Below are 12,786 nucleotides of genomic sequence, written 5' to 3' on the forward strand. Positions count from 1 at the left end.
AAAGAGAAAGAAAAAAAGAAAGAGAAAGAGAAGAGGGTTGTGGAGGTCCGCAGGAAGAGAACTCGGACCGAGAGACGAGGACGGCGGCTTGAATAATAGCACGGTCGCGTTATGCATCAAAGTCATTATTAATGGTAGCGTCGCCGTGAGCGAGTGCTCTCGGAACTCCTCGCGACAAGCGGAATGTCCCTTTGCCCTCCGCCTTCGCGCTTAACTCCCTCCTTGGATTCGCACTCGAGTCCTTCCACCTCTCTTCCTTCTTTTTACGTATCTCTTCTTTTTTTCTATATCCATGCCCTCTCGCTTTTCACATTTGAAATTTCACTAAATTAGGAACGACGAGATATTTACAGTGCGATACATTTTTCATTTTCATCAATTTACATTTGATTATAACACTTCGATCAACGATCATTTATCATTTACCATTCATTCATTGCATTATAAATTGTACTGTGTGATATATCTAGTTTATTATTTTGTTTTGTTTTGTTTTGCTTTTTTTTTTTTACATATATGATTATCGATAATGAGTTATCCTGTTTCTCAATTAAACACATTAATTGCTAATAAAGATAAACTCTAAAAAGGTTCTAGAAAGGTTCTATAAAGTTTGATAAAAGCTTCGTTGACTTAATCGATTTTTTTTGGAACATCCTGCATAATATATGAATACCTATCACCTTTTTATTTCGTTCCTTATCTTTTTTCTTTTTATCCTTTCCTCGCTCGTTTCAACGCGCGACAAGGCGACGTTATAATAAGTACGATACGCGACGAAAGAGACAAGCTCGTTCTTAACCATCCGGTGTTAAGATTTAGTCAAGCGTGTATATGTTTTTCAAAGATAAAGAAAAAAGAATGAAGCAACGGAAAAAAAAAGATCGTCAATGAACTGACTTATCTGTATATCGAAAAATAATATATTTTTTCACTTTCAAAATTTGTCAAAATCATTCGATCTTTTAACTTGTCACATTGCATCTTCGACATTCCATAAGAATTTCTGAGTTTAATATGTAAAAAAAAAAAAAAAAAAGGCAAAAAAACAAATCTTTTTTATATAAATTTTCTCTCTAAAGCTGACACCATTTTCTTGCGTCTCAAAATTCTGGGCCACCTTATATCCAAGCTCAACCTGACTGACTCGACTCGACTTTCCTTGCCACACCGAAGGAAGGCTAGCGTCACCGTCAAATTTACGTCTGATCCTTACCTTAATTAATTCGAAACAAACAAACCAATACGAAGAGAGTCGTATAACATGAGATCCCCGCGTTTAGCGTTGTTCATAAGAATATGAAAGAATCGAGGATGCAAATGGCGGTCTTCCAAAAGGACTCTCGTCATTCTCTCTCTCTCTCTCTCTCTCTCTCTCTCTCTCTCTCTCTCTCTCTCTCGTTCTTTTTCTTCGTACATCATCTTGTAACGCGTGCTATTTATTCGTGCAATTAATATATAACGCTCGTAAATAGCGACAGGGGCCACCCTCTGGGCATTGGCTTTCGCACGCCGAAATACGAATAATTACCCGTCCGTGATCATCGCCGTCATTAAGAAAGCGTGGCATAGCGTGGGCGAACAGAAACTTTATGCCTCGATTCTTGTTCTTTCGTGTTCGCTCGTTAACTCTATAAGAATGTAGGTATACCTTCCGATCGTGTAAGATCGAAAACTTATTCTTTTTTTCTTTCGTTTTCTTTTTATTTTTTTTTTTGTCTCGAAAATGCATTTAACCGTTCGATCGAATTCGATATTTAATATCTTTCTATAATTTTACGAGCACTGTTATTAAAATTTCATTGGAATAAGATTAAATGAAATGAAAAATGAAATGATAAACTATATGATGAACAAAATAAATTGAAAATGAAATCTTTCATCATTCGATCGCATATCCCTCGAAAAATATTAATCCCTCCTTAGAAAACGAAGGTGGTATGAGAAAAGGGGTAGCACGAAGGTCAAACCACCTCCAGGGCAACGTCTCGAGTTTCGTGATTTCGACTACCGCATCGAGGGAAGCCGATATTAAAACCAAAGAGAAACAAAGAAGCGGCATCGAAAACCCGCTTGGAGGGTCGCCGCGGAGAAACCGAGACGGAAGAAGAGAGTCGGTGTGTCCCTAGGGAGAGGATTACCAAGGCCCACGACATAGGGATTACTCGCATGGGGTAGCTAAAGGAACACAGGGCTGATTGAGAACATCCCTAATGCGCAACGACAGACTCCATCCGCCCGTGCGCAGCCATAAAAAGCTCGACTCTGCTTCCCTCTCTCCTTTTCTATTCTCTTTTCTATGCTTCTTTTTCTCTTTCTTTCTCCTTTTCTTTGCATCTCTCTTTCTCTCTCTCTCTCTCTCTCTCTCTCTCTCTCTCTCTCTCTCTCTCTCTCTCTCTCTCTCTCTCTTTCTTTACGAGAACATCAATAACAATGTTTACTATTCAATTCGTAACATTTTCCGCTTACACGATCGATAAATAAATTGCTTCTTTTTCTTGAGAAAATATTTTTATGATTCAATCAAATGCGTAATCGTTAACGATTTTACTTACCAGCAATCGTATTTAAGAACATCAAATATTCGAAGTTCGAAATCTCTCGACGCTGCCATTTCTGTGTCATGTTAGAACTTCTCATAAGCTGTCTTGGCGACATCATCGATGCTCTCCTAAAATGAACACAATCAAAAGATTAATTTTAATCGAACGTTTAAAATCGAACAATCTTACAATACGATAAGAATAAAGCAAGCTAATAGATACGGGATATATTTTAATAAATACAGCGACGAAGTACGATATACGCATTTCAAAACAAGAAACTCCCAACGAGTTTGTCTCTAACCTGCTGAGTAAATTAACTTTTACGACTGATTCCGAGACGTGTAATTATCATGTAACGTTAATCAGGACAAAAATAATATCTAGTTATCTTATTTTTATTAAGATTGTCATTAATAATACGTTCCACCAATCGATAAATTCATTGTAAATAGAAAAATTTGCGGACGTCTTTCCGTCATAAACGGAATTCTTTTGAAAATTTCGAAATTACAATTGAATCCGTGGTCGTTCGACGGAAAATGAATAAATAAAAAAAGAAAAAAAAACGGATCATTAAAAAACGTATTTCTTTCCTTCCTTTTATTTTATTTTATTGTATTCTTTCTTTTTTTCTTTTTTCTTTTTTCTTATGTCGGCCCTTCCAGTTACGATAACCATAAAAGGTAAGGATTTACTTTTAAAAACGATCGAAAGGACAAAATTCCTTCTCTCTTTCCTTCTCTATCTATCTTTCCTCGCGAAGTAGCCCCGATGCTAAGCACGATCCAGATCCGATCGATAAGCCGCAAAAAAGCTCCTCGCGAATGCGCGATATAACGTTTTCATTATACGGCCTGCGTTCGGCATTCCTTCGACGATCCTCTCTCGCGATACGGAAGGAGAAAAGATCGTCGTGGTTTCTCTTTTCTTTCTTTTTTTTTTTTTCTTCTTTTACTCTTTATTCTCTTTTTTCTTTTTCCCTTTTTCTTTTTCTTGCTCCCTTCGTTTCTTTCTCTCTCTCTCTCTCTCTCTCTGTCTCTCTCTCTCTCTCTCTCTCTCTCTCTCTCGCTCGTTCTCATCCAGTTTCCCGTAAAGAAGGATCGTCGGAATACAAGTCGAGAGAGCGTCACGGCACCGATTTTATATAGCGACTTTCATTGTTTCTCCTTTTTCAACGAGGATGTAAAGAGTTAAGAGAAATAGAGAAAGAGAGAGCTTGAATCAGATGTCGGACGTAAGGACTTTGCCGTATATTTATGGTTCGGCGTATCCTTCTCGCCGATTCAAAGCCTTTCTTCTTCTTGTGTTCTCCCTCTTTCTCCTCCTTCTCCTCCTTCTCCACCTTCTACTCCTTCTTCTCTTCTTCTTCTTCTTCTTCTTCTTCGTCTTCGTCTTCGCCTTCGTCTTCGTCTTCGTCTTCTTTTACTTCGCTTCTCCCGTACGTAAGAGGGCTTAATGGATGGCCCGAAATGCGGATACGCGAAACCTCTGTTCTCGCCGCTGTTTGCTTCCCTTTCTCTTTCTCTTTCTCTTTCTCTTTCTCTTTCTCTTTCTCTTTCTCTTTCTCTTTATCCATCCGTATTTCTTTCTCCTTCTTTAAGAGATAGAGGGAAGAAGGGGTAGAATATAGGCATATCGTAGTTTTCAAGTTCTCTTCGGGATGCTTGCGACAAAGAGGAAGAGAGAGAGAGAGAGAGAGAGAGAGAGAGAGAGAGAGAGAGAGAAAGAAAAAAGCTGGTAGAGCCTTTTTACTTATCGAACGAATCAACATCGGATATCGTACACCTTCGAACGGGGATCTTTCTTACGAAATGATTTTATAATTCTTCGTTTTGCGTAAATTCAGGAACGTTTATAAAAAAAAAAAAAAAAAATAAATAAATAAATAAATATTTATAAAATCTCATAAAATACTTGACATTTGACAAATGTATTTACTTAGTTAAATTAATATTTAATTGATAATAGAAAACAACGAGAACGTGACTAATGATCCGTAAAAAAAAAAAAAAAGATTCCTCTTTAAACGTGATCAGTGAGTTTAAAATTTTTAATCTATTAGGAAACATAAGTAGTCCCTTTCTCGATCATATCGAATCGATCCGCTCGCTGGTAACTTCTTGTTTTTATGTGAAAGGAGAAACGCTATAAATTGAGGAAGCATGGTCGAAAGAACGATCTACGTTCAAAGATTTAATCCGTCCCTGAGTTAGAGTGTCCCTCTGAGAAAAAGAGAGACAAAGAGAGAGATAGAGAGAGAAAGAAAAAAAAAAGAGAGAGAAAGAGAGAGAAGAGAGAAGAGAGACAAAGGAAAGAAGGAATGCATCGAGCGTGTTCATTCCACACGACGTGGCCGACGATATCCAACGAAAGATCAGCCGGAGATCGGCGGAGAAACTTGGAGACTGGGCTACAAAAGGAGTCTTCGTTTCTGAAACGAGACACTCTCTCTCTCTCTTTCTCTCTCTCTCCCTCCCTTTTTTCTCTCTTTTTTCTCTCTATCTCTATCTATCTCTCCCACTCTCTCTCTCTCTCTCTCTCTCTCTCTCTCTCTCTCTCTCTCTCTCTCTCGCTCTATTTGCTCGTGTGGCCTTTGGTACTCACCTAGTCTGCGGAATCCCGTATTTGATGCCAACGCCGACTCGCGGTAGCGCCTTGATCACCTTTTTCACCGTCGCCTGATCCGGGAACGCGAAAAGGATCGATGCTGTTGACAAAAAGGCGTTAAACCGAAGATTATAGTTGGGGCAGCATAGTTTCAACAGGCGAACGAATGGATCGGGACGAAATCTCTTCGTTGACGATTTCTTCGAATATATATATATATATATATATATATATATATATATATATATATATATATATATATATATAGGATATTTATATTTTTTAATCTTCGTTATATTGTCAATAAATTTTCTTAACCTTTACGATGATATATAATATCATTGATCGATATCGTTGCAAAGTTATCTATAGGATAATATTACGACAGAAATATTTCTTGGAATAATATCATCCATCTTAACAAAAGTCAAAACATTTCAATCTTGTTGAATAAATATTTGAAATAAATTTTCCTCTTTCTATCTATGTTCTTAATACGATAAAGATATTAATGGTGCAAGCAAAATGTTAATCATATTGAGCAACATTTTACTTCATAAGAACATGCAAGAGGGACTAGAAGAGGGTTTCGTTTGAACCGTTTCGCTTACGCCGGCCATCTCCCTCGGGAGTTCAAAGGGTAACGTTTTATTAGACAGTTACCATAAATACCTACTACTAATTTATGAGTCAGTGGATGTGCTAAAATAAGAAATAAAAGATGACTTTAATTAAGAGACAAAGAAAAGTTTAGAATGGAAGGGATGAACTCACAAAAGGAAGCGAAGGTTAGACAAAACAAGTCTTATTGTACAATTAAATTTCGTTATGCACTTGAAAAAAAAAAAAGAAAATAAAAAAAATTTTAATTTTCGAATTTCATCTATCTAACATATCGAAAAAGATACGAAATTCCTATAATCGTTTCTATTTCTACGAATATTCATTAAAATTAACAAACCAAAACTATCGTTTAATTAATAACGAACTAGATCCCTTCGCACTATCTTTGTCGGCACGATCATGATTATATCCATACGAATATCGAACGCATCCTCCATCAGGAAACTTAATCGGCCGAACGAATACGCAAATAATCGTTAGTTTAATGCGAGCCTACCTCGTCTCTCTCGCGCGTTAATTAATTACACCGTTGCTAAGGATCGTGTATATGAGGATCCAAGAACGAAAGGAGAGGAGGAATAAAAAAAAAAAAAAAAAAAAAAATAAAAAAAAAATTAAAAAAAAGTATAAAAAAAGAATATATAAAAAAGAAAGACAAAATCCGACGCGAGATGTTCTCTTCGAGAAGACGATCACGACGAGATGGCGTGTCGCGAAGCTGTAATCGTACGTAATATTACATTTTATTTCTTTCTTTCTAGAATACGTGATTCCAAGCGTGCCGTTAAACGTTTCAAATCCATACCCTTACCGTAAGGGTAATACTCGATGTATAAAGTAACTTATTTTTTTTTTTTTATTATTCGACGATTTATCGCGAGATCCAACCAAAGGCACCCAGCATCTAACTCTTTTTCTTTTTCTTACCTCTTACCCTCTCATCCTCTCTGCCCCCTCTTTCTCGTCTTAACGAACGCGTCTTTCCAGTGATTTTTTAACGAACCACCGAGGTTTCCACCTCGCTAAGGATGACATTCCACCGCTTAAAGTTTCACGACGCATCGAAACTCCGAAAGATCAGATTAGAATCGGACGACACTCGAGAATTTATCTGCGCTCCGTAAAAATAATCAGCGGGGTAGTCCCAGCAGGATCGGCAGGTACAACACGACTCACCTACACTAAGTCTCTCTCTCTTTCTCTCTCTCTTTCTCTCTCTCTTTCTCTCCTTCTCTCTCATTCTATCTCTTTCTCTTATTCTCAGTTAAATAGGTATTACGATCGCATTAAAAAAAAAATTTTTTTAATACTCCACTTATTTTTATTACTCGATCTCCTTTTCGTCCCAGAAATAGATTCGTTCGATTGATTGAACGTATATAAAATAAAAATTAAAAAAAAAAGAAAAATAAAAAAAAAAAAGAAAAAATGATTTTTTCGTTTGGATCGTAAAGCAGGTGTATTGTTAAATCGCCGAGAAATCTTCGAGCTTGTAATAAATCGATCTTAGAAAAAGACATACCACGAGGTCGGTAAGGATATTTATTGTGTAAAAACTGCGAAGGGGTCGCACACCTAACGGCGAGCCCAGAATTCCGTCGTCGGCACTCGTCGTGGGATTAGATCGCGTCGCGTGTGAAATAACGCAGAACGGACTCGGTAGGAGCAAGAAAAGGAATGCGCCTCTTTCTCGATTCCATTTCGGAGATCTCGTTGGACCCTGTTATATAGCGTTGAAAGTATAACAAAAGATAGGAAGGGGAAAAGAGGAAAGAAAGAAAAAGAAAAAAGGAGTGAAAAAAAAAAGAAAAGAATTATTCTTTGCTTCGAATACTCACTTCTGCTCGCAAGGAAGATCTCGATTGCTACGTTTTGTAGGAGATAACGACGAGAGAAGATAGCTCGGACCTCGGAGAAGTACCATTTTCCGTGTAGGTGGTCACAGTATTTCAATACCTAAAATATTATTAGAAAAAGATAAATCATTGATCATAATAAATATTCATTATATTAAATATTATCTTGTTTGGATGAAAGAACAAATATAAATAAAATTCACCTTTCTTCAATGTCATTTTCGACATGTAAAATATTTGAAAGATAACGGGTTTGTACTAACGAAAGAAACTTTGTCTTTCAATTTTGCTGTCGTATATCGATAATACGAATTAATCAATTATATTAATCGCTTTATATAAAGCTTAATATACTGTGATAAGATTAAACTTTGATCGTAAAGAAGTTGTCGTCGTAGCCCAACAATTTTTATAATTGTATCAGATAGTTATACACTGATCTTTCGAAACCCAACCGGAAGCTATTCGTTAATCAATTTCAACGCAGGTGTATTATGAACGTATTAGAAAACGATGGTGAAAGAAATAAATTGTCCGTTTATTTAGTACCTCCTTAAAGAGAATTCTATTAATTGTGATATGTTAAACTATCGCGATAGTGTACAGTGTAGGTATTACATGAAATATAAATCGAGCTGTATAGACCACCAATTTCCTGTATCTCCATATTATACTTTTATTTAAAATAAAACTTTTTCCAAACAGTTAAAATAGTTATAGGTATGTATTCTCGAGTATCATACAATAAATCATACAACAAATAAATATAAACGAGAGCTACAAAACTAATCATTATTCCTATTCCAAGATCAAATTACAAGGTCGATAGAAAATTTATAGACGACAAAATAATAGTTTATTTTCGATACCAAAATGATTTATTATAAAACGATAAAATCAAATTTGCACCATTGATATTCTCTTGACGAGATTAATTTATTTTTCAGATAAATTCTGAATAAAATTAGGCTGTTAAAGAAAAAAACAAAAAAATTATTTTACTTCTAAATACATATTATCGATCTCGAAAAAAAAAAAACTTTTGATGATAAATGAATAAATTCTTTAACGAGAAATCAGTAAAATAAATAATTCAATTATTTCAAGGATTTTACGATAATAAAATTCAAAAGATTATTTTTGTGAATGGCATTACAACGGGATGATATTAAGAAGGTAGGTAATATTTCGAAAAAAAAAAAAAAAGAAAAAAAAAATAAAAATAAAAATATTCCAATGAGTATGCAACCGCATGACTGTAAGTATGTAACCTGGATGCAGTGAAGTGTGATGTGATATAATGAGACCAGTGCCGTTCGCAAGATGGCCGTCGTGGTAGGAGGAGCCTCCTGCTGAGTTGAGAATCGATCCCAGGACCTCGCGGACTTGCGCTCTTCGAACGAGTCGCGAACAACAACCCGTTGGCAAAAGGGAAAGAAAGAAACAGGGAAAGAGAAAGAGAGAGAGAAAGAGATAGAGAGAGGGGGAGAAAGATAGATAGATAGATAGAGAGAGAGAGAGAGAGAGAGAGAGAGAGAGAGAGAGAGAAAGAGAGAAGGGAGACAAGAAGAAAGGGTGTGTGTGCGCGCGCAAGACTGAAAGAGCCTGTCCTCGAGGATCCCCAATTTACCGTTCCGTAATCTAACAGGCCCTTCCATTTTTCCCTTTTAACGAGGACGCATCGAAGATGCTCGAGATATCCTCGCGCCTTGCAAATCGAATTATTCTCAAGATAATCAGCTTACTTCGTTACTTCCTAATTAAGAATATTTTCTATCGTTGATTCTATCGTGAAAAAAAAAAAAACAAAAAAGAAATAATGTCTCGTCTTATCGCATTTAAATCAATTTATTAATATTCATATAATAAATAAATATTTTGTCTCGAAGGTGTTAATGACGTTATACCGTTTCGAAAATTGTCATTCTTAATAAAGTTATTCCTCGTTAATTTCAAGAACATTTTCTATCATTTTATAACTAAATCGGATATGCAAAACAAATAAATAATTTGCTTCACGTTAATTTCTGAATACTAATTTCATCTCGCGAAACGACATCACATTATTCTTGAACTTAGAAAGTGTAAGGACACGAACGGTAGGATGAAGTAATAGACGTCAAAACGAATCAACGGATCGTGAAAAAAAGGACATCCTAACATGTACTTGTGTGATCTTCAATAGTCCGTCGGATACTAACGTAAAGATTACTAGCGATGACATTAGGGTGCTACACGTATTCCTAGCCCGTCAAAACTCAATTACGAGAATGGTAAGCCGTTTCGAATCTCTCATGGGACCATAAACGTCAGATCGATGTGAGAATAGTAAATACTCGCCGAAACCAAATTATTGATTAACTGGCATGAGCATATGTTTTGCATGATAAATAATTACGTAGAATAATTAATTATTTATTTTTCAAATGAATGAATTAATCTCACTAAATCAAAAAAAATTTATATCGTTAAATTATACATGCAAAAATAAAATAAATTATAGAAGAGATTTTATAATTATTGAAATTTCAATATTCATATAACTGAAGATGCAAAATGATCGAACGATGATAGTTAATCATTCTGTTTACTCATAGATCCTCGATTTGTAATATACACAAAGGACTATCGGAGTCCACCGATATCTTCCCGTAATGCGCAAGATTGGGATGGGGAGTGATCGAGAGTGAGGGTAGGTACAAATCCAACCCCTGAGAATGCGCGTGCGCGTTTTCAATGCATTGCAAACACTGGGAAAAATTGATAAGGGCCGAATCGTGCCATGGCATTTATTATTTAGATACCTGAACTACGGGATATATAGATAAATCACGTTAGTAGGGAGAAAAATAGAGCCAAAAAAAAAAAAAAAGAAAACAAAGAACAATAGTCATAAAGAACAAAGATTTTTTTTATGTGAATTCTAATTGACAATACTAATTAAAAATATTTCATTTCACTCGTTGAAAAATGTCAAGCGTGGCAAATGAGTTTAAGTCAATGACATGACAATAAACGAACTTAAAATAAGTTTAAATGTCTTTTTGAACATCAGTATAAAACTCACGAAACGGACATATGCATTTCTTATTGCTACGAAGAGAACGAAGCAATTAGATTTCCCATCTTTGTGACTTTACGTTCACGAGAAAGGAGAGCTGAGTGACGTCAAGATACGACGATGATTAATAAAATTTATCCGCGTACAAATATACCTATGTCAGGATAATTCAAAGCGAACATGACGTTCTCTTTGAATCTCGAAAGGGAGTAAGAAACATAACGCATGAATAAATATTGAATAAAATAGAAAATGAATTTTAATTAGAAAATCTCAGATTTTTTTATCCTATATCGTTATAGATTAACACGAATAATATAAACGATAAAGGAAGACATAAATGTATCCGTAAATGAACGGATAAAAAAAAGAAAAAGGAAAAAAAACCTATCGTTTGCGCATTCGAAAATGTAACCGTTCAAAAAGAGCTCGAAGCGTTTAAGAAAGAAGTTCCTTTTGAGGTGTCAAGTGGTACGCGATTAGTGCTCCCCATGTAGCAGCTCGTCTATCATCGAGCAAAACCATGCTTGGCTCAGCGGTACTCTGGTGCTCGCGCGCGATGACAATGGGTGACGTGATGTAACAACATGTGTCACGTTCGCAAGAGACGTGGCCCCTTGCTGCTTCTCACTACAGCGCTTCTTTTTCTCTCTTTCTCTCTCTCTCTCTCTCTCTTTCTCTCTCTCTCTCTTTGCTCTCGCCTCTATGCACCACCATAGAAGACCCCATAGAATGGGGAACCACTTAGCAGTCCTCTACCGGTGTGTACAACAAACAGATTAAGTGCTGGACAATAATAGAGGGACCATACCCTGTTCCCACCCCCTCTTACCCTTCTCCAACCGCTCTCTTTTCTTCTTTCGAGCACCCTCTCGATTTCTTCGAGTGCTAACTACTCGAAATCACGATACTCCCGTGTGGTCGGATATTGAAGCGATGATCTTTCTAAATGGAGCAACGTGTGATAAATAGTAGTAGTAGTTTAAGGTATTGTTTATATTTGGAAAAAAAAAATATCTTTTTCCATTTCGTCATCCTATTGCAAATTTATTATGTTGTAAAGAATTTTTAATATTTCATTGCGAATGAATTTTAATATAAATTTCTAAATCGTTAATCTTTTAAATTTTATATTTAAATGATTAAATTAAAATTAAATTAATTGATACAGTCGAAGAAAATTCTTCCTCTAGATATTAAATTTAGATTCAAAATGTGAAGGTTGATAGGCGCATCGTGACAAAAAAAAGTACAGAGTCGTTTACCTTGAAGAAACGAGCCAACTAATGCACAAAACATTCGGGAGCCATCGCGTCGATCTCAATGAAATATGTTTGCCACGTGCGTGTTCTCATACCTTTATTACCTTCTCGTTTCTCATTCGAGATAACGCATTACGCCATCCAAGAAATGAAAGAGACCAAATTTTATTAGTTCCAGGATATGATTGAAACGATACATTTTTTATCCCATTTTATTAATAAATAAAACGAATTATTATTTCGAATCGAAATGATTTTAAAGATTTTAAAAGTATGTACTTGTATATGTACTTGTTTATGTAATACCGATCGAATAAAGTAACAATCGTATTAACAATCCAAAAACAAAACAGCATATTTTCTATTTCGTTAATTCGTGTCAGTTTTTCCAAGTTACCGTGGAACAAAATAAAATAGTACATAATGCGATCTATTTCCGGCAACAGATGTATGGAAACCGTATGTTAATTCTAATAACGGGATAGGAAATAATATGGTTCGTAGAAGGTAATTATAAAACGATATATTCCAAAACAATTTACGAAATTCGAACATAAACGGTAAGATGTAGGTATGACCCTAATTATTTTTTTCTTTTTTTTTTTTTTTTTTTTAATAAAAAAATAACAAATAAAGTGTTATTTTATGATGAGATAAATTGAATACTTATGTGAAGGTTCGATCATTCGAGAAGTTTAGATAAGAAGAAATAATAAGAATCACGATACGCAAGGCAATTCGAATGGATCAAGAGATCGCAATTTGTAAGGATTTCTTTTTTCGTATCATTTAACGGGCGTACCGTGAAATAAGTACTCCGAACATCAGCA

General features: G+C 35.5%; 1 protein-coding gene across 15 annotated transcripts in view; it reads right to left on the bottom strand.

Annotated features, from left to right (window-relative positions):
• LOC124957662 (neurobeachin) overlaps positions 1–12,786 on the bottom strand; it is a 193,427-nt gene that overhangs the window by 8,713 nt on the left and 171,928 nt on the right. For all 15 annotated transcript variants that reach the window (XM_047514766.1, XM_047514765.1, XM_047514761.1 and 12 more), the window contains 3 exons: positions 7,616–7,733; positions 5,151–5,253; positions 2,556–2,671 (listed from right to left, as the gene is read on the bottom strand). In XM_047514766.1, the coding sequence (XP_047370722.1) occupies positions 2,556–2,671; positions 5,151–5,253; positions 7,616–7,733 (337 nt within the window). The remainder of the gene's footprint in view (positions 1–2,555; positions 2,672–5,150; positions 5,254–7,615; positions 7,734–12,786) is intronic.

The sequence above is a fragment of the Vespa velutina genome, chromosome 2 (assembly GCF_912470025.1).
Source record: "Vespa velutina chromosome 2, iVesVel2.1, whole genome shotgun sequence".
NCBI classification, from domain to species: Eukaryota; Metazoa; Arthropoda; class Insecta; order Hymenoptera; family Vespidae; genus Vespa; species Vespa velutina.